Source organism: Gorilla gorilla, chromosome 14 (genome assembly GCF_029281585.2).
Source record: "Gorilla gorilla gorilla isolate KB3781 chromosome 14, NHGRI_mGorGor1-v2.1_pri, whole genome shotgun sequence".
NCBI classification, from domain to species: Eukaryota; Metazoa; Chordata; class Mammalia; order Primates; family Hominidae; genus Gorilla; species Gorilla gorilla.
Genome location: NC_073238.2, coordinates 43,606,557 through 43,629,376, shown reverse-complemented (window position 1 = coordinate 43,629,376; position 22,820 = coordinate 43,606,557). Strand labels below are relative to the sequence as shown.

Here is a 22,820-nt window from a genome sequence, read left to right as displayed (position 1 = left end):
CACACTTGGTGGGCATGGAAATTAATATAGCCATTATGGAAAACAGTATGGAAGGTTCTCAAAAACCTGAAAATAGGCTGGGGGCTGTGGCTAATGCCACTTTGGGAGGTCAAGGTGGGAGGACTGCTTGAGCCTAGGAGTTCAAGACCAGCCTGGACAATGTAGCAAGACCCCATCTCTACAAAAAAAAATTTTTTTTAATTGGCCAAGCATGGTGGTGTGTGTCTGTAATCCCAACCACTCAGGCAGCTGAGGTGGGAGGATCACCAGAGCCCAGGGAGGTCCAGGCTGCAGTGAGCCATAATCGCACCACTACACTCCAGCCTGGGTGGCAGAGTGAGACCCTGTCTCACAAAAAAACAAACAAACAAACAAAAACCTAAAAATAGAACTACCATATGATCCAGCAATCCTACTGCTGGGTATATATCCAAAGGAAAGGAAATCAGTATGTTCAAGAGATATCTGCACTCCCAAGTTTATGGCAGCAGTACCAGTCAGAACAGCCAAGGTATAAAATCTGCCTAAGTGTTCATTTAGCAGATAAGGAAAATGTGGTAATGATATGGTTTGGCTGTGTCCCCACCCAAATCTCATCTTGAATTGTAGCTCCCATAATCCCCACATGTTATGGGAGGGACCCGGTGGGAGGTAATTGAATCATGGGGGCAAGTTTTTCCCATGCTGTTCTCATGATAGTAAGTCTCATGAGATCTGATGGTTTTATAAAATGCAGTTCCCCTGCACACACTCCCTTGACTGCTGTCATGGAAGAAATACCTTTGCTCCTCTTTCACCTTCCACCATGATTGTGAGGACTCCCCAGCCATAGGGAACTGTTGAGTCCATTAAACAAACCTCTTTTTCTTTATAAATTACCCAGTCTTGGGCATTTCTTCATAGCGGTATGAAAATGGACTAATACAGGTATGTATACAAATGGAATACTATGTAGCCATAAAAAAGAACAACATTCAGTTACTTGCAGCAACATGGATGAGCTTGTAGGACATTATTTTATAAGTGAAATAAGCCAAGCACACAAAGATAAATACTAAATGTTCTCATTAACATGTGGAAGCTAAAAAAGTTGATCTCATAGAAGGAGAGAGTAGAATAGTGGTCACTAGAGGTGGGGAAGGTAGGGGGTAGGAGAGTATAGGAAGAAGTTGGTTAATGGATACAAAAGTACATCCAGATAGGAGGAGTAAGTTCTAGTGTTCTATGGCACTATAAGATAACTGTAATTAACAACAATTTCTGGATATTCTCAAATAGCTAGAAGATTGGATTCTGAATGTTCCTAACACATAGAAATGATACATATTTGAGGTGATTAATACACTACTCTGATTTGATTATTACACTGTATAATGTATCAAAATGTCACACTGTGCCCTATACATACATACAATTATGTGTGAATTAAAAATAATAAAAGTAAAAAAAAAAAGGCAACAGCCAGTCAATATGTTATTTTCAAAGACATACTTAATATGACTCAGCATTTCCACTTTTAAGAATGCATCCTAAGAACATATGGGAAACCTGTGCCTCATTGTGTAGGAAAGGAATAACCAAGCAGGCTTGAATTGCTTAAACCCTGCACATTTCCAAGAAGAGCCTGTTTCATGACTGGCCACTGGCCAGCTCCTGAGAGCTGGGCTTTTAAATGTTCTAACTCACAAGAGCATTTTGCACGCCCAAGGTCCTGAGCCATACTGCATCAATTTGCCTAGTTTACACATAGAAAAGATGCTGTGTGTATGTGTGACTGATCCATAACAAAAACCCTGGACAACCAGGCTCAGATGTTTTTCCCTCAATGGCAAAATCTGTTCATGTTTTCACACATCATTGCTGGAAAGATGAAGTATATGTGGTGTGATTCCACTGAGAGAGGACTTTTGGAAACTTGTGCTTGGTTTCATTTGAACTTTGCCCCATGAGCTTTTTCCCTTTGGTGATTTTACTCTGTATCCTTTCACTGTAATACATTATAATCATAAATATACCAACTTCTAAGTCCTATGAGCCCTTCTAGGGAAATCATCAAGCCTGAAAATAGTCTTGAAAACCCCTAACAAATATGATTCTGCAAAATAAATTTATTAAATTCATTGTACTTCATTGTTTCATGATAGTGAAATACTGAAAGCAACCTAAATGAACAGGAGACAAGCAGTTCTCCAAACTATGGTTAATCAATATGCAGTTATTATAACATCATTAAAAAGAACCTTTTCACATATTTATCATGATATTGGAAAATTATTCGGATATAACGTTAACTGTAAAAGCAGGGTACAGAACTATACATAAAGAATAACTGAAGTATGAAAAAAACATACCCATATAGAGAAAAGACTGGAAGGAAATATACCAATATATGTTATTAGTGTCTAATGATAAACTGTGAGGCTTTGAGATATTTTTGTTTCATTTTTTTCTGTATCCTTCACGCTCTTTCCTTAGAACAAATTATTATCCTTTTTATTCAATTATCTGTATATATTTTATAGCAAAAACTGAAACATGTCTGGAAAAATTCTGACAATATAGAAAGAACAAAATTTAAAAATGAAAGTTCTTTTTCCTCATTACAACTTTTCCTCCAATTGAACACCACACTGATAATAGCTCTGGACTATTTAAATGATATTTTCCAACTTTTTCTATAAATTTACAAAAAGGCATACATAAAATGATTTTATTTCAGTTTTATAACAATAAGATTCTGTTCTATAGCTTTCTACCTTTAATGACATGTTATGGACATCTTTCCTTGTAATTCATGTAGCTCTATCTCATTTTTTAATAACTACATAAGCATTTATTAAATGGCTATATCATAACTTATTTACATATTTCCATACTGACAGATATTTAGATTGTTTCCAACTTTTTTAGCATTGTAACCAATGCTGCATAGAAAGTTCCTGCACATATATCATTCTTGCTTGAACAAGGATGTTTTGAGAGGGTCCTAGAAGTAGAAATACTGGATTACTTGTCATATAAATTTTCATAGTTATTGGCAAATTGCTCTCAAAAGAGTGTACCAATTTATATTCCCACTAACACTACAAGAGTGTTTGTGTACCACATTCTTACCAACGCTGGATGTAATAAATCTTTTTAAAGGTTTATAATCGAGTATTAAAAAGACTGTATCTCATTCTAAAAAGGGAATATGTTTAGTTTTTAGTAAATTTGAATATCTTTTCATATGTTTATAGCCATTGACCACTTTATACTTCTAGTGTGTAAAATATACATTCATATCTTTACCTGTTTTTCAAATTAAGTTGTTTTTTGCTTATGATTTTCAGGGGTTGTTTAAACTGCATGTATATTCACAGTTTGTTGCAGCATTTTCTATCAGTTTATCATCTTCCTCAACTCTATGATGTCTTTCATTGTAGAAAGTTTTAAATTTTTATGTGATTTTATGTAATTTTGTCATTTAAAAATGTTTCTAGGTTTTATGTCATACTAAAAAAGACTTTCCATATCCCCACATTTTAAACTAATTATTTCATTGTCAGAAAAAAATTAAGACACATAAAGTAATTGTCAATTATGTTGCTCAATACAACTTTTTAAAATTTACAGAATTAAAGTCTTTAACATTTGTGCTAGGAAATAAGTTTCTCTCTCCTGATGCAATGGCAGGCTCTTTTTTTCCCTTGAGTGTGTTTCCTCTTTTACCTTTAGCCAAGAAGCTCCAAGCCTAGTTTTGTCATGCTTTTCTCTCTTCTATTACTCAGATTTTTATCTCTATAATCCTGTGCCCTTTACTGCAAACTACACTGGATCTTTTCCAAAATGAAAAAAATGAGTAAATGACAAATAAATTAGAAAGCGATTAAACAAATAATAGAAAGTGATTAAATAAATCATCGATAAAACTTACTATATTTAATTTAAACTTTTTTCAGGTCATTCTTTTCTTAATCCATCGTACCGTGAACTCCTGATCTGCTAGAATTAACTGGAGTCCAGATAATAAGATTATAGGCCTCTCACTCTAATTACTAGATTACAAATTCGTTTACTTACAAGTCCCTCAAGGGTTAAGACTGTTCTAATTATCTTTGAATCCAAGTCACCTGTGCCTTAAAGCAAGCACTCATTCGATGTTTGTTCAATGAGTGAACCAGAAAAGAATCACTCACCAAAAACTCACACCAGAAATCTAGGTTAAAGGAAACAGCCCAAGTACTTCCAGGGTACACTCTATTGTAGGTACACGTTCAGTGGACAACAGGGGGTGACGGTAATTGAGCAGGTGACGCTGACATGCAAGAGCTCAGCCATCATCAGCTTAGAGGCACCAAGGGAAGGAAGCAAAGTTTCACAGCTGAGAAGTGTTTCCAACAAGAGCTAAAACAGTAAGAGTTTGTGTTATCTCAGTGATTAAAATAACTCAAACACCTCACAGTCCCAAGAAATCCAATTATTTGGGATTTAACTACAATCTGCATGCCTACCTTTTGCTTTTTAATTGGCTTGATAACAGAACAAGGTAATGTGAAACTAGATCTCATTTTAGAAACTGGACTTTATTTAAAACCAACAGGATACATGCAAAGCTAAAATTCTGTAATAAAATTTACCTTTTAGCAGCAATAATTTTGAAATGCAAGGAGGGCTTAGATGTTAGAGTTGGATGAAACTGAGAAGAGAAAGTCCTGGTTACATTTAAAATGAGTTTCTGCTTTGTTTTCCCAACTATGTCCTGCCTTGACAACTCAATTCCATTTTCTCTGGGTTTTTAGGCAATGTGTGTGGCCTCCTATCTGAGCTGGGAAACAAAATGAAGGCCTCTCCCTCATGGATCTTAGTCTCCTGATAATGAAAAAAGAAGGACAAGACATATTCTAAAAGAGCGAGCCCTACGACCTCAACCATCTCATGAGGTCAGCAGGACCGAGGCTGATGCAGGTGATCACCTGTGAGCTCAGCTCAAAGGCTGGAAAAGGCAGAGCCACCAGGGGTTGCTGGACACCTGCAATGTTCCCAGGGAGCCACAGCTGAGGGTCTGCCCAGTGGCTGGCATGGGGTTCTCTGCTGTGTAAACAAATGTTTGTTTAAAACACCCTAGTACCTCCCCTCTGAGTCAATGATGCAAAAATGTATACAAAGTTTTATGCCTTTTGAAAACAAAAATGGAGGCTTAAGACACCATTGAAATTAGTTTCTTGGTAGATTTGGGCCAAGACTCAGGAACTGTCCACGGCATGTCTCACTGGCTCTCCAGTGGCTGGGGCTGCCCCTCACTGTGGGCCCTGGAGGAGGAGACCTCAGGGTTAACAGTGGAGAGACGAAACTAGGAGAGAGGTGCGCTGGGGGCTGCTGTGAGCTGCCTCTACCAGGCGGGCTCTGTGATTTGCTATCAGTGTCTCTAAGAAGCAACCTCCTCTGGACAGTTCCACAAGAGGCTTGGAACAGTTGGGTTCTCGGGTACCTGCTGGAGGCCATACTAACAGAAAGGCAAAGGGCACGTCTCTCATTTATCTTAAATATCTGGTTGTCTTGTTGCTTTATTATGTGACCATCTGCAACAAGACACAGGTACTTTCTGAGCACTCATTGTGGCAAGTGCTCTCAAATCACTAGGGGAATTGCAACTTTCATTTATTCGGCAGCTATTTGTTGAGAGCCTGCTTTGTGCTGGGCCCATTGTTGGTGCTAAGGATTTGGGGATGAGTACAACAGCCACGACTGCACATACGGGGCAGAGAGACTTCAGCCAATTGCAGACATCATTAGACAACTGAACTCGTGAGCAGAGCTACAAGGGGAAGAGCCCTGAACAGGCAACATTTAGGTCAAGACCTGAAGGAGAAACAGGTGTCACCAGAGAAAGGAGAGGAAGAGGGAACAGGTTGTGTGGGAGGGAATGGGGTGTAAGAGATGTTCCTGGCCAGGCGTGGTGGTTCACGCCTGTAATCCCAGCACTTTGGGAGGCCGAGGCAGGCGGATCACGAGGTCAGGAGATCGAGACCATCCTGGCTAACGCGGTGAAACCCTGTCTCTACTAAAAATACAAAAAAATTAGCCAGGCGTGGTGGCAGGCACCTGTAGTCCCAGCTACTCAGGAGGCTGAGGCAGGAGAATGGCGTGAACCCGGGAGGCGGAGGTTGCAGTGAGCTGAGATTAAGCCACTGCACTCCACCCTGGGAGACAGAGCAAGACTCCATCTCAAAACAAACAAACAAACAAACAAACAAAAACAGATGTTCCTAGCAGAGACACTTACAGGAAAGGGAAACCAAGATGCAGCCTGTTTTCAGGACTCCCAACTTAAAGGGAACATGACCTAGGAAAGAGCTACCTTTTAACTGGTAAGTAAATATTATGGGTTTACAGACAAAGGCAGGAAAAATAATCCCTTAGAGAAAGGCACCGAAAGTATTACAGGGGCTTTTCAGTTTTCACTTTTTCTCCCCTAACTTTGGAATTGTACAGGCATCTTTATTGAAGATATGTAGAACGACAGGTTAAGTTCTTCATGGCAACATGGTTTTCCTTTGCACTAGTGAATGCAGGTTTCTGAGGGGGAAATTCAGGGGAAAAAGAAATTTGATCATGGGCAGAGCAGAATGTGGGGTGTGGAGGTGGGGTAAAGCAAAAACATCAATAAATACCAATTCTGGAGAGTACATGGTAGGTTTCATTAAAACCCATCTTCTGCCTATGAGAGACTGGAAGGGGTCTGAACCCTCTAAAATTTCTTCACATTCCAGTTAACCCTCTAAAACTCAAATCGCCTTTATGAAATGCCTACTTTGGGCCAGGCGCAGTGGCTCACGCCTGTAATCCCAGCACTTTGGGAGGCCGAGGTGGGTGGATTACAAGGTTAGTAGTTCAAGACCAGCCTGGCCAAGATGGTGAAACCCTGTCTCTACTAAAAATTAAAAAAAAAATTACCCGGGTGCAGTGGTGGGTGCCTGTAATCCCAGCTACTCGGGAGGCTGAGGCAGGAGAATCACTTGAACCCGGGAGGCAGAGGTTGCAGTGAGCCCAGATCGCACCACTGCACTCCAGCCTGGGTGACAGAGCGAGACTCCGTCTCAAAAAAAAAAAAAAAAAAAGAAACGCCTACTTTGTTCTATGTCCTTTCATTTATGTTAATTCTCAGAACAACCCCATGGAGTAGGAACTATTATCCCCACACATTTTTTAACTGACTGAGAAATATGAAAAGATTCCTTAATGTTGATTTGTCCCAAGTCCAGTGGCTAAGACAGGCGGAGCTGGACTGGTGTCCACCCAGCCTCTCTGCAGGAGTGAGGCATCTTTACCATCCCATCCATTAGTCCATACTTGAGCTTTGCTGTTTTTACAGATATAAGGCTGTTTAGTCACATATCTGTAAAAGCTAAAACAGTTTATACCACATGCTTCAATTACTACTTAGTCCTGGAGCTCTGATGAGCATCAGTGCTCCTGAACCAAAATCTTCTACAGTTACATGGTAGGAAAAAAGGGTATTTCAATTTGCTATACAAAAATAGGACAACACTTATTTATTTTTTATAAAGGTTTTTTTTTTTTTAAACCCAGCTGGATTTGTTTTTGCATATGCAAAGTCAATCCAGAAAAAGTAGTGTTGCAAAACAACCCTGGGACAAAGAGCAGATTTGGCTGTTTTGCAGTCTCTGAGTCCGCTTAAAATGCAGCAGGTGAAACGCTGAGACCAGGTGTAGGTGCTACTCTGTGATGATGGACAGGCATTATGGAGTGCCCTGCTGTTCTCACATTCTCACTAGTGAATCAGGAGGTAGTGGAGGGGCAGAATGCGAGTTAACCATTTTGCCAAAACTCCCCCAGAATCCATCTCCCAAGTCAAGTGGAGCCTCCAGCCTTAGACAAAGACAAGGTGGTGCAGCTCCTTTCCAATATCAGCCCCCTCATCCCATGCTGCAGGGCCTGGCTTCCTGCCCTAGTGCCACCCCCACCATCTAACAGGCCTGGCTCCAGTAATTCTTTACTTTTCCCACCTTTACTCCCTCCTTTTCTTGACATTTCTATACACAGAGGCAAGTGTCACTCATTCTAAAAAGCAAGAATTTCCTTTGCCCACTTCCCCTTTAAGCTACCATCCTATTCTCCTTCCCTTCCCCTTTCCATTCCTCAAAGAACAGTCTGAGCTCATGGCTTCCATTTCCTCAGCTGCTGCCCCGCTCTGTGCTCTGAAAGCTCTTCTTTCTCCAGATGAGCCTTCTTCCTCCAGATGAGCCTTCTTCATCTGCTGCTCCCATTTTGGTATTAGCAAGGTGGCAATCGCAGTTACCTTTGCACTTTCCATGTCCTCCCAAGCAAACTCACATCCCCATTGCCTCCATTCCCAGAGCCACAAGGATAAGCCCATGAATTCCACATGGAAATCTCCAACTCAAAACTTTCCTTAGAGCTCTTGGCTTATTCCAGCTGTCTACTGGACATTGCTAGATGGAGGTTACCCAGGCACCTCAAACTCATCTCATCTAAAGCTAGATTTACTGTCTTTCCTCTACACTTGTCCTCCTTTTGCCTTCAGTCTAGTCACTAAGGGCAGTATTAGCCATTCAGTCGTATAAGTGAGGGAGCCTGCAGCCTCCTGACCAGGACTGACACATGTCAGGCTGTATAGCAGCTCATTTAAACATCGGTCAACGTTTTAATAATTGTTTCTCTGTGCTTCTCCGCCATCAGCCTGTGAACCCTGTGGGGACAGGAATCGTGTCTCACTCATCTGCACATCTCCAGAACATCCTATCCCACAACATAATACCCGCTAACCTCATCACTGAATTGGTAAATCTGGAGAAACTATTCAATGTGCTTTGGTCTGGAATAGGAAGAAAAGCAATTATTACACTCATAAAAACTTATACCTAGGAAAGCAAGTCTAGTAAATATCAGATGCCTGTAGGGCAGCTTGAAAGAATGTTTGAGTTTTCAACAAAGAAAGGGATAGCTCATCATAAGAAGGGACAAGCAAGTTTACAGAGTTAAAATTTTGCCTCTGGAGAAAGTAACACACATGTGTTCAGTGAGGGAGGACTGGGTGAATGTTCACACACACACACACCACACACACACAAACATACAGAGTGACGTCAGCTTTTAGGGAAAGGAGCACACTTCTCAAAAATGCATTCTTTTATGGAAAACGCAAATAGTGTGGGGTGTGCTCCATCACGAGCGAGAATAGGGAAGGACCACACAGAGGTTAAGGCATCCCCACTGGAACTCCTAACCGGGTAATCTCAAAGAGAGCCTGGCCTGAAGCACAAAGCCCTGGGCATCGCCCTGCTTAACACCATCCCCCTTCACACACATGCAATCTATTGGTAATGGACAAATAGCAGCCCACAGATGGAATTCTGATAGTCCTTAGCTGGATATTTATACTATTATTGTAAGAAAAGGACTGGGAACATATACAACATCCATTTATTTCTGGATGCCATTGTGTGACCTTGGACAACTTGTTTCACTTGCTGCATCTGTAATAATTTCCCTGCCTACCTCTTAGGGTCTTTGTGAGAACCAAATGAGATTCTGTGTATTAGTGTTTTATAAAGTAATACAAAGTGGAAGAAAATTGTTATCAAGAGTGCATGGCTTGGTGGCTCATGCCTGTAATCCCAGCACTTTGGGAGGCCAAGGCGGGCAGATCACCTGAGATCAGGAGTTCGAGACCAGCCTAGCTAACATGATGAAACCCTGTCCTTACTAAAAATACAAAAACAGGGTGAAACCCTGTCCTTACTAAAAATACAAAAATTAGCCCGGTGTGGTGGTACACGCCTGTAATCCCAGCTACTCAGGAGGCTGAGGCAGGAGAATCACTTGAACCCAGGAGGTGGAGGTTGCAGTGAGCTGAGGTCGTGCCACTGCACTCCAGCCTGGGTGACAAAGCCAGACTCTGTCTCAAATAAATAAGATAGATAGATAGATAGATAGACAGACAGACAGACAGACAGACAGACAGACAGACAGTGCATGGCTTTCAGAAATCCCTCATGTAGCAGAAACACTTGGAAAAGTAATGAAACTTATGGTCACACTACCTGCCTTTCCTCTTCTCAACATTCGAAATACCTTATTTCCATTTAACTTCACTTCCATGAAAACAGCCACTCTCTCTACACATTTTACCATGCTATTATATAACTCTTTAAACAGACACTAGAGAGACTAGCTGAGTTAACTTACTGTATTCCATTACCCAGCTTCAACAATGAGCAACGTGTGGCCAGTGCTGTTTCATCTTTTATGTCATAGACTCTGCTCACCACCATCCTAGGTTATTTTGAAGGAAATACCAGATAGCATTTCATATATGTGAATTTCTAAAACATGACTCTTTTTAAAAACATAGCCACAAACACATCAAACTCAAAATATTAACAATAATTCGGGTGCGGTGGCTCATGCCTGTAATCCCAGCACTTTGGGAGGCTGAGGCGGGCAAATCACCTGAGGTCAGAAGTTCGAGACCAGCCTGGCCAACATGGTGAAACCCCAACTCTACTAAAAATACAAAAATTAGCCAGGCATGGTGGCACGCATCTGTAATCCCAGTTACTTGGGAGACTAAGGCAGGAGAATCACTTGAAAGCAGAAGGTGGAGACTGCAGTGAGCCAAGATCACGCCACTGCATTCCAGCCTGGGCAACAGAGAGAGACTTGTCTAAACAAAAAATTAACAATAATTCCTTAATATCACCATATAGCCAGTGTTCATATTTTCCCAATATCTTCCAAAGTTTTTTTGAATTTTTATTTGAATTTCAAATTTTTGTTCAAATGTTTGTTTGAATTAGGATCTAAAATTAGCTCCAAAATTGGCCTATATGTTTACATTTTTTTGTAATCTACAGGTTCCCATGCCCTCTTCTTTTTCCCCAAAGATGTTTGGTTTTTATTTGTCACACTTTGTGTTGTTGTTGCTCTTGCCGAGTACATCAGAGGGTGTGTCCCATAGAGCTTCCCAGAGTCTAGGTTTGCTGATTCAATCCTCATGGTGTTCTTAACGTGCTTCTCTGCATTCCTTTGTATTTCTAGTAAATCAGTAGTTAACTCCAGAGGCTGCACCAAATCCATTTTTCCCCCAAAGACTAATTCCCAGGTAATTTGTATATATTTCCATCTGGACAGTTCGTAATGTCTGGTGATTCCTCATACTGATGATCATTGCTTTTATCAACTCATTCATCAGAAGAGACAAAAAGGGATATTTTATCATGTGTTTTGTATTAGCTGGAATACTTTTATAAAGAGAAACTTCCCCCTCACCAGCTATTTGGTTATCTTGAGATACAGACTGAGTAGGAGAAATTACTAAAAGCCTTTTCTTTTCCTTTATTTACCAGATTTTAAAATAATGAGGTCATTTCCTAGCATCCTCCAATGTGACTAGTTTTGGAGGTTTTTTTTTTTTTTTTGGTTTTGTTTTTTATCATATGCCCTCATTGATGGGTATTAATCCATTGTAAATACTAATCTTATTGATATTCAAACTCTTTCAGTTTTTCTTTTTTTCTTTTTTACCAGTAGGAGCTTATTCAAGTTGACCCGTAGGTCCTTTCAACAGAATCCCCATAGTTTTTATATTCTTCTTAGCCAGCTACCATGGCAAGATGTTCTAGGATCTACATTTTTTGTCCTAGACCTGAAACAGCTGTTTCTTCAAGGATCCCTATCTCCCTCTACTGGGAAGTCCGTTCAGACATCACAACCTGGGCTCTAGGAGTGCTCATTATGACTGGTTTAGTCACCACTAACAACTTTCCAGTAGATAGAGCTGAGATATTGTTTTAAAGATAAATTTCAGATGAGTTCTGACTTTATCCTATAATACCCCTAATCACATTCATCCCATAATACACATATTCAGAATAACAGCAGATGCAGAATCACAGTACTAACACTACCACCAATAATTTCAGATTTTCGTTGCAATTCTTTCTGAATCTGAGGTATATACCGTTGGGAATGTACTTCTCTGTGTGGTTATGCCATCAACGGGCTATGCAATTACGTCTATTTGTTTAATTTCATTTTTGAGTTTTAGATATTATCTTTTAACATTTAATGTATAATTGTGTAAAATGTCTATGTAATTTTACATCTACAAAACAAGGTGCATTCAAAATGTATCAGTAACCTGTATCTCTATTCTCTCCTTTTATTCCTTCTTTCACCCTGAAGGCCATCATTTTTTTTTTAAAAAATAGCTTATTCTTCTATTGCTTTTTCTTAATATAAGTTCATATATAACATTTTCCTATTGTTTAGATAAAACATAGTCGACTACATTTTTTCCTCCATCTTTTATTGCTCAATGACCTCCTGGAAATCACTTTCTAGTAATGTTAATACAAAGAGCTATTTCCCCACTCATGTAACAGCTACATAGTACCGCATCCTGTGGATATACCACAATCTGTTCAGTGAGCCCCCTATTAATGGACATTTGTGTTGTTTTCAGTCTTTTTCTACTTCAAAGAGTGCTGCAGTGAATCACTCCATGCACTATATTCTTGTCAGTCTACCTTTGGGAAAGACTCCTCGGTGTGAGACTATTATGTCAAAGAATAAATGCATGTATGATTTTGTTAGATACTGCCAAACTCCTCTTCCTATTTGTACCATTTTACATTCCCACCAAAAATGTATGAGAATGCCTGTTTGCTTGCAGCCTCACAAATAGAATATGTTGTCAAACTTTTGGATTTTTGCCAGTATAATTGGTAGGGTATCATAATCTATTGTAGTTTCACCTTACGTTTTTCTTATCAGTGAGGCCGATTATTATCCTTTCATATGGCTAAGAGACCTTTGCCTTTTTCTAAGAACTGTCTTTTCAAATTCCTAACCCATTTTTCTACAAGTGGCTCACAAAGTGTAATCCCTAGTCTAGAGGCACCACTTGGGAATTTGTTAGAAATGCAAATTCTCGAGCCCCAAACCAAACCTACTGAACCAATAACTCTAGGGATAGGGTCCAGTAATGTGTGTTTTTACAAGCCCTGTAGGTGACACTGATACACTAAAGCTTGAGAAACACTGGGCTATGAGGTTGATTCAACCACTGTGTTTTAACATACCATAGGGCTGTCTAATTATTTTCTAATTAAACCAAGGCCAAACTGTTAATAAATTGTAGCTGAAAGATTCAAATGCCACGTGATATCCATTCATTCATTTGTTGATTCAATAATTAACCCATAGATGTTAAATACCTACTGTGAGTCAGTCACTGTGGCAGGCAATGAAGATGCTGTGTTAAAACAGACACAGTCACCACCCCCAGAAGCTTACCTTCCCCTGAGGAAGAACAAAACTAAATGAGCCAATTTAAGTCTTAACAAAGGGAACTGCAAGGTGCTGCTAGAGCAAGAGGCTCCAGCTAGTCTAGCGGTCAGGGTGATGCAAAGTAAAAGAACTTTGGGATAATACTTCACTCCCATCAAGCAGACCAAAATTCTAGAAAGGGATAACACCTATTCCTAGCAGGGATATGAGTGGAGCCTCTCTGAAAGGCAATCTGTCCATATCTATTAATGCATCAAACAAAGCAACACCACTCCAGGGAACTAATCCCATAGAAACAATGCCACCCACTCAAGGCTGTTTATTGCAGCATTGTTTGTTGTGGCAAATACTGGTTGCAAAATGAATATCCACTAGTGAAGGAATGATTGAATAAATCATGGCATATCCACAGCATGCAGCCATTGAAAAGAATGAGCCCTACCATTGCCAAGGGTATTTCTATGATCTACATTGAGTAAGGAAAGTAACATGTAGAAAAATTGATATAATGCAGTCTCATTTAAAAATACCTATAAAACCTGTATGTTTACATATATATATATACATTGATATGATGATACATTGATACAAGCATAGAAAAAATACGGAGGAATAAACACTGGTAGGGATGAGCCATCTATGGTGAATTAGGGCTCAACATTCATTCTACCATCCTGATAAATTTGCCTTCTATAATGTAGAAAAAGAAAAGCTAGGAACAAGATACACAAACATCCCTGCAGGCAAATAGATGCACTTGTGGGAGGGATGGGAGGAGAAGCATAGCAGGGGCCATACTGATGCTGCCTCGGCACTTTCTGCTGACAAGCACCCGTGCTAGTTACACCTTTGAGTCAGCTGAATTCTGCATGTCCAGTCACTAGCTTTGTGGGTATGCACAGGTGGGGCACAGAGATCAGTTTTGCGGGACTGAATCTGGCAGGCACAGTGTGGCTCTAGAGCCAACCCTACCATGGGAGTAGTGGATCCATCCTTGGATCCTAGCTTTGGAGATGTGAACCTAGAGCCAGCAGGAGCATGGCACTCCCGGACTGCTGCAGAGGCAGCACTTCTCTCTGGGGTTCTGGGGCTCATTCCTGGAGGCGCAGCCTGAAGCTTGCTATCCTACAGTCCTTGCGATGATATTGTCAGCACCCGCTTCCCTGAGCCAAATGCCAGTTTGCTTAAAATAGCTTGGTTCTTGCTTTCTGAAACGGAAACTGTGCGATTCAAAGGGTTACCAGTCATGGGAAGAGTGAGAGGCAGTTACGAGAATTTAAACATGAATATATGAAAGTGCCTTAAAAGCAGTGGTATTATTGTTATTAACTATCATTTAATCAATCATCCCTTCTAAATAACTGATGTACACAGGGGCTTTCAAAAGACTTTTTATTAATGCAGAAAGGGCACTCCACCATGGAGCCTCTCCAAGGCACAAAGTCTTACCAGCAGGTGTGGAAGTGGATTTTGGCGCTGGAAGTAAACTCCTGCGGGGTGCTGTCACACTGGAGGATGCTGGAGGGGCCACCCGGCCGGCTCCCTTGGGTGTGTCCTTAGAAGGCAGAGATGCCTTCAGAACTGGCTGTTCTTCATTCCCAAAGGTTGAACCTGTGGGAGGCAGACAGCGTGTTAATTATAACTTCATGAAAAATGGATGGAGCCCTCACCATTTGTACTTGCCAACCAATCCTACTGCCGTCATCTGCTTTAGAACTTGACCTGATTCTTAGTGAGTGACCTTGAAAAGTATTTTTCTGGAACCCTATGTAGAAAAGAACTCCCTTTAGTCACTGCATAAGTATCTGTCACACAAATCCCATGCACTAAAAGGGGCTCCACAAAAGCCAGGAGCAGCCTGCATGCACGCACGCACACACACAGACATACATACATACATGCACACACACACACACACACAGTTCGCTTATGTGTATGTGCAAATGTATGTGTATATAATAAACACTTATTTGATAACTCAGAATGAAGAGCCTTTTATTTTTGAAATACAGCGTGAGTGACCCAGGAGAAGTGAGAATAGGAATATACACATGTACCATGAGCCCAGGAATTTTATTCAGAGATCCCTGAAATCTCGCTCGTTTGACCTCCAGAAGAGGAGGCTTGGGATGAAGGTAGAGGGGTAGAGAGCATGGGGACAAGAGAATCTCTCTGAAACTCAAGCAAGCTTTCTGTTTGAAAAGCTGAGGCCTCACCAAACTGTGAGGACCCTGAATTACTTCCAAGGTAGAAGATATTTATTGATAATTGCAGTTTACTAGTCAATTTAGAAAGAGCCTCTTTGTTTATAATCCACTGCTCTGAGACTCTGAAGATATGGCATACTGGGACTGTGTTTGTGTCAAATTTAAATATGCAAAGTTGTTTGGCCTAAACTTTTCTTCTATATCTTTCTAAACCTTGTGGTTAATACATTTTCAATCTCTTAAAGACAATGACATCACTATCTATTCTCTGTTAAAGGGTAAGTCTTTCTAATATACTTCTGAGTACAGCTGTGAGGCTAATCTATTAATTTAGAGAGCCTGAATGCACGGAGATTACCACTTGTTTGGAATAAAACAGTCCAGTGGTAGGAATATGACCATCTACCATGAAAAATAAGCCATGACAGCTGGAAGAAGTATACAATATTTTAGTAAAGGATTAAATTTTTTGTTTTCATCCTTTTCAAAGGTTAGTCTAAACATTCTATTTAGATAAGGCCTGCATAAAAATGATAATATTATTAAAATGGCTTTAGTGTCCCTAACATCCAGGCATTTTATTCAACCATTTAGAGTAAGAGATTGTTGTTTTTCTCTCTCTTAACACCTGAAATTCTGTTTAAAATTGTGGAGATTTCTGTTGTTTCTAAAGAAAAGCATATTTAGGAAGAAATCAAAGAATGTACTATTTCTTAAAACAGGACCTATGCCCTATAGTTCTTTTAAGGTGCTGTGCAAGGTTTTTAAAATAGTTCTGCATAGGACTAACAGAATGTATTTGATCTATGCAAAGAAAATAAATGCATTGAAACTCCATTGAAAGGATCTGCACTGTATCCTGGGTGTCAGATAAAAAATAATGCAGATAAAAAATATGTTTGATGCAAACCTAACCAGGAAAAGCAACACCATGAACTTGCAAAAACAGTCAGCCTCAGCTTCTGAATTATCCAGTGGATGCACCAGTCCAGTGCTAGAACTCAGAGAATCTCTCAGGGATTGAATGATATTTTCACATGGGGCATGGCTCAACCACTAGAAATATTTCACAAGTAATTATCTAATGTCTAGCCTCCTGCTGACATTCTGCCAGAATAATCTGTTCACTGAAATGTGTAGCAGAAGCTGAATTGAGCACAAAATCTCTCACACAGTCTTTTATTTAACAATTTATGAAAATTTCTTAAGAAGAGAAATATTTTGTATCATCTGTAGAGTTCAAATGCACTTCTATCAAATACTCTTGCATCTGGCATCATTCTCTTACATGAAATTTATTATTCTGTGAACACGTCAATTTAGAGATTTGGCTGCTCTCCAGGCTGGGAAGTAATTCATCTGTTTGAAGTACAAGTATCAGGGAACTATATACTTCCCTCTGAGGGAGGGCTTGAATTACCAAAAAATAAAATAATATAAAACACTATTCTTATCTATTATTATGGGAGACAGCTGGCAATAAACAGTTCCACTCTTTGAAAACTGGCTTAAGTTGGCTGGTAATTAAAGATGCATTATTCAGTAAATGAAAAATACTCTGAATTTGGAAATGGCTGTTCAATTCTATAAATGCTCCCAGTACTTCACAATAATGCTGACAACATTAAACCATTGCTTGGTAAGAGGAAGAAAACAACTGGAAATAAACTGCTTGTGTGAGCCAGAAAAATGTTCTGGAGAATTCAGCCAGTGGAAATGGTTCACATGGCTAATTCAGTCTTTTCATTCCCAACCAATCTGAACCGACTCCAGCCTAAACAACCCAGGAAATTTACCTACCCTTCCACTTGACCATAGCACAGAAGAAACATCAGCAAGGTGGTTAATGGTGCAGATCCGGGAGCAAGATGGCTAGGGTTTGAATACCACCTCCTCTACATACCACCTCTCTTGCATTATAGTTTCTTCATTCATAAGCGGGGATAGTGATAATCTACCTCACAGAGCTGTTGTGAGAATTAAAGGAGCTAAAGCCAGGACATTTTTTAAAAAGTTAATGTAAGAGTTGCTACGAAAAAATACTTAGTATCTGATATATAGTATGCTCTATGTGTTAGTTATTAATGTACATGCTAATTTTAAGTTCTAGGGCTAAGTTATTACAACAAGTCAGTTTTTCATGGGAAAACCACTTGGAAAGTATTCAAGGATTAATATCAGATGGGCTGCTCGACGTGAGAAGAAAAGGATTGAGGTAAATCTGATAATACCTGTAGGATGAAAGACTAAAGAGAAGAGTGAGAGTATGATTGTCTTAAAAATATATGATAAACGATTTCAGACATACAAAAAGGTGAGGATAACACAACTGACCATCAAGCTTAAGAAGTATGAAACATCATCAATTCCACTGACAGTGAAAAACTGCTGTGACACAGGGAAGTTTGCTCAGTTTCCTGGATATTCAAAATTGCTTTCCAAATTGCTTGTTGCAATTCACATTTACCAGAGGTAGTAAATGTAGCATCACTGGATTTTAATTTTGGCAACTGTTTTAATTTTATTAACTGGTTTTAATTTATACATTTCTGACAGGTGGTGAGGCTGAGATTTTTTTCACATACTTATTGGCTACTCAAGTTTTTCTCTTCCATAAGATGCCCATTCATAACTTTTGCCCATAATTGAGGTGGTTAGCCTTACTTCTTTAAATAGTCTGGACACATTCTTTATTGGATTCTATATTGGGTATCAGTATATTGGATATTGATATATTTCAAATACTCTCCCAGTCTCTGGCTTGTCTTCACACTTATGGTGCCTTTATTCAGAACTTTCTGATTTTAATGCAACCCTCCTGATTTGTATTTTGCCTGTCTCAGACTTTCAATCTCTGTCCTGAAATCATAAATATGTTCTCCTATGTACTGTTTGAAAAGTTTTAAAGTTCTGTTTTCACATTTACATCATCAATCCACCTAGAATGTTACATGGGGAAGAGACTGAATTTGTTGGTGTTGTTTTCTATATAGCAGCCCGCTGTCCCAGGCCTGTATATTAAATAGTCTAACTTCCTTGCATTATCTGCCAAGCCAGCTGTTATATGCCAAATTTCCATTCAATCATGATTTATTGGGGCAGACCCACAAACAACCCCAACATTTCAGTACTTAACATAGCAAAAGTTTAATTTGTGATCATGAATCATCTTTTGCAGGTGCTCTGGATGGGCTGCTGCCTTGCATGCTCTCCTTGGCTGAATTCAGGGACCAAAGCTCTCTTCATCTTGAGCTTTTGCCCTACTCTAGATCTCTTGAGAACTTAACAGTCAGCTGGTAGACAGAGGAAAGTGAACTGTTCACAGGAAAATTTCATGGGCCATGCCTGGAAGTGGCGTGTATCACTTCTGCCTTCAGTCTACTGGCTGGAACTCAGTCACAAAAGCCATCAAGGGAGGCTGGGAAATGTACTTTAGTTTATGTCCAGGGGAAAAGGGAGTGGTGTGATGAACAAATATCCACTGTCTGCCACGTGAGGCTCCATTTCTGAGTTCTCTATTCCATTTCATTGGTCTATTTGTCTATCACCGTGCCAATATCATACTGCATTTATTCACTACAATGTAAGATCAGTCCTGGTATATATATAAACCTGTATATATATAAACCTGGTATATATATAAACCTGTATAAGACAAATATCACAACCTTGAACTTTTACTTTAAAAACTGTCTTAACTATCTTTGGCCCTTTACTTTTGCATATAAGTTCCAGAATCAGCTTGTTAAGTTCCATGAAAAATGTCAACATTTTCAATGGACACGATTAAGTCTTCTTTTTCCGACTGCAACATAACTGAAAGAAAAGCAAGCACAGATGTAAAATCAGCAAACATGCTGAGTAATAATTATACCCTAGGACCATGTTACATGATAGAGATACAAAGAAGGCTTAGTATCATGAAAAAATAAACTTCAAAACAAGTGTCTCCAAAGAGGGGCAGCAGTACTCCACTGGGGATCAACATTTATGATGATATTTTGGACTGAGGCAAGGCTGGCAGTTGGTGGGTGGCACTGTCAATACCTCTGTTTAGAAGACATGCAGAAATGTAAGAGACCATAGAGAACAGAGGTTAATAACTGTTAGTTGAAGGGTATGAAGTAGGGAGAAGAGGCATTTCCAGTAAACAATCATATGTCATTGAGAGAATTTCCCTATATTATTCTTTTTTCTTATTTATTTATTTATTTATTTATCTATTTATTTGAGACGGAGTCTCCCTCTGTCCACCAGGCTGGAGTGCAGTGGCACGGTCTCGACTCACTGCAACCTCTGCCTCCTGAGTTCCAGTGATTTCCCTGCCTCGTCCTCCCAAGTAGCTGGGACTACAGGCGCCCACCACCATGGCTGGCTAATGTTTGTATTTTTAGTAGAGATGGGGTTTCACCATGTTGGCCAGGCTGGTCTTGAACTCCTGACCTCAGGTGATCCACCCACCTCGGCCTCCCAAAGTGCTGGGATTACAGGCATGAGCCACTGTGCCTAGCCCCCTATACTATTCTTAAATATTGAGCTGGTTGGTGGCCAGCTCATTCTCCTTAATTCCCTTCCTGTGCCCATGCCAGTGGGACACTCTACTTCCATCACACCATTTTCCCCAAAGGATGAAGGTATTCCACTGCTCACAGGAACTAAAGGACTATAGCCTCTTGCTTCACTGCTGAACAGTGGTCATCTTCTGTAGATATCCGAATCATCACATCATCAACTTACCATTTGCAAGGAAGATCTCCTTCATTAGAGTAAAATAAAAGGTATATATATTACTGAAAAATTGCAAGGTTATATATTCCACATGATTACAGAATCCAGCTGGGTCCATTCAATACATAAACCGAATCTCTCTACAATTTTCTCATTAAACTGTGAGGACAAAATGCTCTTTCAGCATCAAATCCTCGGGGAATGCAATCTTCTTATTCTTCCTCCGGGGACAGTTCCTACAGTTCATTCCTCACAGTGTGTGGACACCCTGAGCTGATCAACTGCATCTATCAAAATCTCATGGAGTTGAACTCCTACCTCACACCATAATTTGTTTTAAATTAGCAAAAACTAATTTAAAATAGATCTTAGACCTAAATGTAAGAGCTAAAAATATATAACTCTTAGAAGAAAACAAAGGTGTAAATGTGAATGATCTTGGATTAGGCAAAGGTTTCTTAGATGTGACACCTAAAGCTCAAACAAGTTGAGAAGAAGACATATATCCCACTCCTAAGTACATACCCAAAAGAAAAGAAATCAGTGTATTGAAGAGATCTCTGCATTCCCATGTTTGTTGCAGCACTATTCACAACTGCCAAAATTTGGAAGCAACCGAAGTGTCCATCAATAGGTGAATGGATAAAGAAAATGTGGTACATCTATACAATGGAGAACTATTCAGCCATAAAAAAGAATAGAGCCCTGTCATTTGCAACAACAGTGATGGAGCTGGAGGTCATTATATTAAGTGAAGTAAGCCAGACACAGAAAGACAAACTTCCCATGTTCTCACTTATCTATGGGAGCTAAAAATTAAAACAACTGAACACATACAGATAAGAGTACAAGGATGGTTATTAGAAGCTGGAAGGGTAGTGGTGGGTGGGAGCAGAGGGAGTAGGGATGGTTAATGGGTACAAAAAATAGAATAAATAAGACCTAGTATTTACTAGGATAACAGGGTGACTATAATTAAAATAATTTAATTATACATTTAAAAATAACTAAAAGAGTATAACTAGATTGTTTATAACACAAAGAATAAATGTCCGAGATAATGGATACCCCATTTACCTGATTTGATTATTATGCATTGCATGCCTGTATCAAAATATCTCATGTAACCCATAAATATACATACTTACTATGTATCCACAAAAATTAAAAATAAAAATATTAACAAAGAGTTTTTAAATCTAAAAAACAATAAAACTTAAGAAGAAGTGAATGGACTGCAATGAAATAAAAAATTTGTGCTTCAGAGGACACTATTTAAAAAGTCAAAAGGACTCACAGAATTGGGGAAAATATTTGCAAGTCATATCTGATAACGGTCTGGTATACAAAATATATAAAGAATTTTTATAGGCTGGGCATGATGGCTCACACCTGTAATCTCAGCACTTTGGGAGGCCAAGGCAGGAGGATTGCTTGAGGCCAGAGTTTGAGACTAGCCTAGGCAACATAGTGAGACCCTGTCTCTACAAAAAATTTTTTAAAAAAGTAGCTGGGGCATGGTGGTACACACCTATAGTCCCAGCTACTTGGGAGGCTGGAGCTGGAGGATCTCTGGACCCCAGGAGGTCAAGGTTGCAGTGAGTTGTGATCACACCACTGCACTCCAGCCTGGGTGATAAAGTGAGACCCCGTTTCAAAAACAAAAAGAATTTTTATAAACTCAATAAAAAGCCAAATAACCCAATTAAAAATGAGAAAGGGATTTGAATAAACATTTCTCCAAACAAGATATATAAATGGGAAATAAGTACATGAAAAGGTGTTCACTTGTCATTAGGGAAATGCAGATCAAAACGACAATGAGATACCACTTCAAACCCAGCAGAATAGCTATAATAAAAATATAGACAATAAAAAGTATTGATAGGGATGTGGAGAAACTGGAATCTTCATACATTGCTATGGGAGTATAAAATGGTGCAGCTGCTTTGGAGAAAAGGTTGGTAGTTTCTCAATGTGTTAAACATAGAGTTGGACAGGCGTGGTGGCTCACACCTCTAATCCCAGCACTTTGGGAGGTGGAGGCAGGCGGATCACAAGGTCAGGAGATCGAGACCATCCTGACTAACACGGTGAAACCCCGTCTCTACTAAAAATACAAAAAATTAGCCAGTTGTGGTGGCGGGCACCTGTAGTCTCAGCTACTCGGGAGGCTGAGGCAAGAGAATGGCGTGAACCTGGGAGGTGGAGCTGGCAGCAAGCCGAGACCACGACACTGCACTCCAGCCTGGGTGACAGAGCGAGACTCTGTCTCAAAAACAAACAAACAAACAAACAAACAAACAAAAAACAAACAGAACAAAAAACCCCATAGAGTTACCATGTGATTTACCAGTTCTGTTCCTAAGCATATGCTCAAGAAAACTGAAAACATATGTTCACATAAAAGCTTGTACATGAATGTTCATAGCAACATTATTCACAAGTCAAAAAGTGAAAACTACCCAAATGGCCCCCCATCAACTGATGAATGAATACACTAAATATGGTATATCCATACCATGGAACATTATTCAGCCATAAGAAGAAATGAAGTAATGATACACG

General features: G+C 39.6%; 1 protein-coding gene across 9 annotated transcripts in view; it reads right to left on the bottom strand.

Moving 5' to 3' along the window:
• Positions 1 to 22,820, bottom strand: part of MTUS2 (microtubule associated scaffold protein 2) — a 694,372-nt gene that overhangs the window by 213,923 nt on the left and 457,629 nt on the right. For all 9 annotated transcript variants that reach the window (XM_055359741.2, XM_055359737.2, XM_063697237.1 and 6 more), the window contains one exon: positions 14,767 to 14,928. In XM_055359741.2, the coding sequence (XP_055215716.1) occupies positions 14,767 to 14,928 (162 nt within the window). The remainder of the gene's footprint in view (positions 1 to 14,766; positions 14,929 to 22,820) is intronic.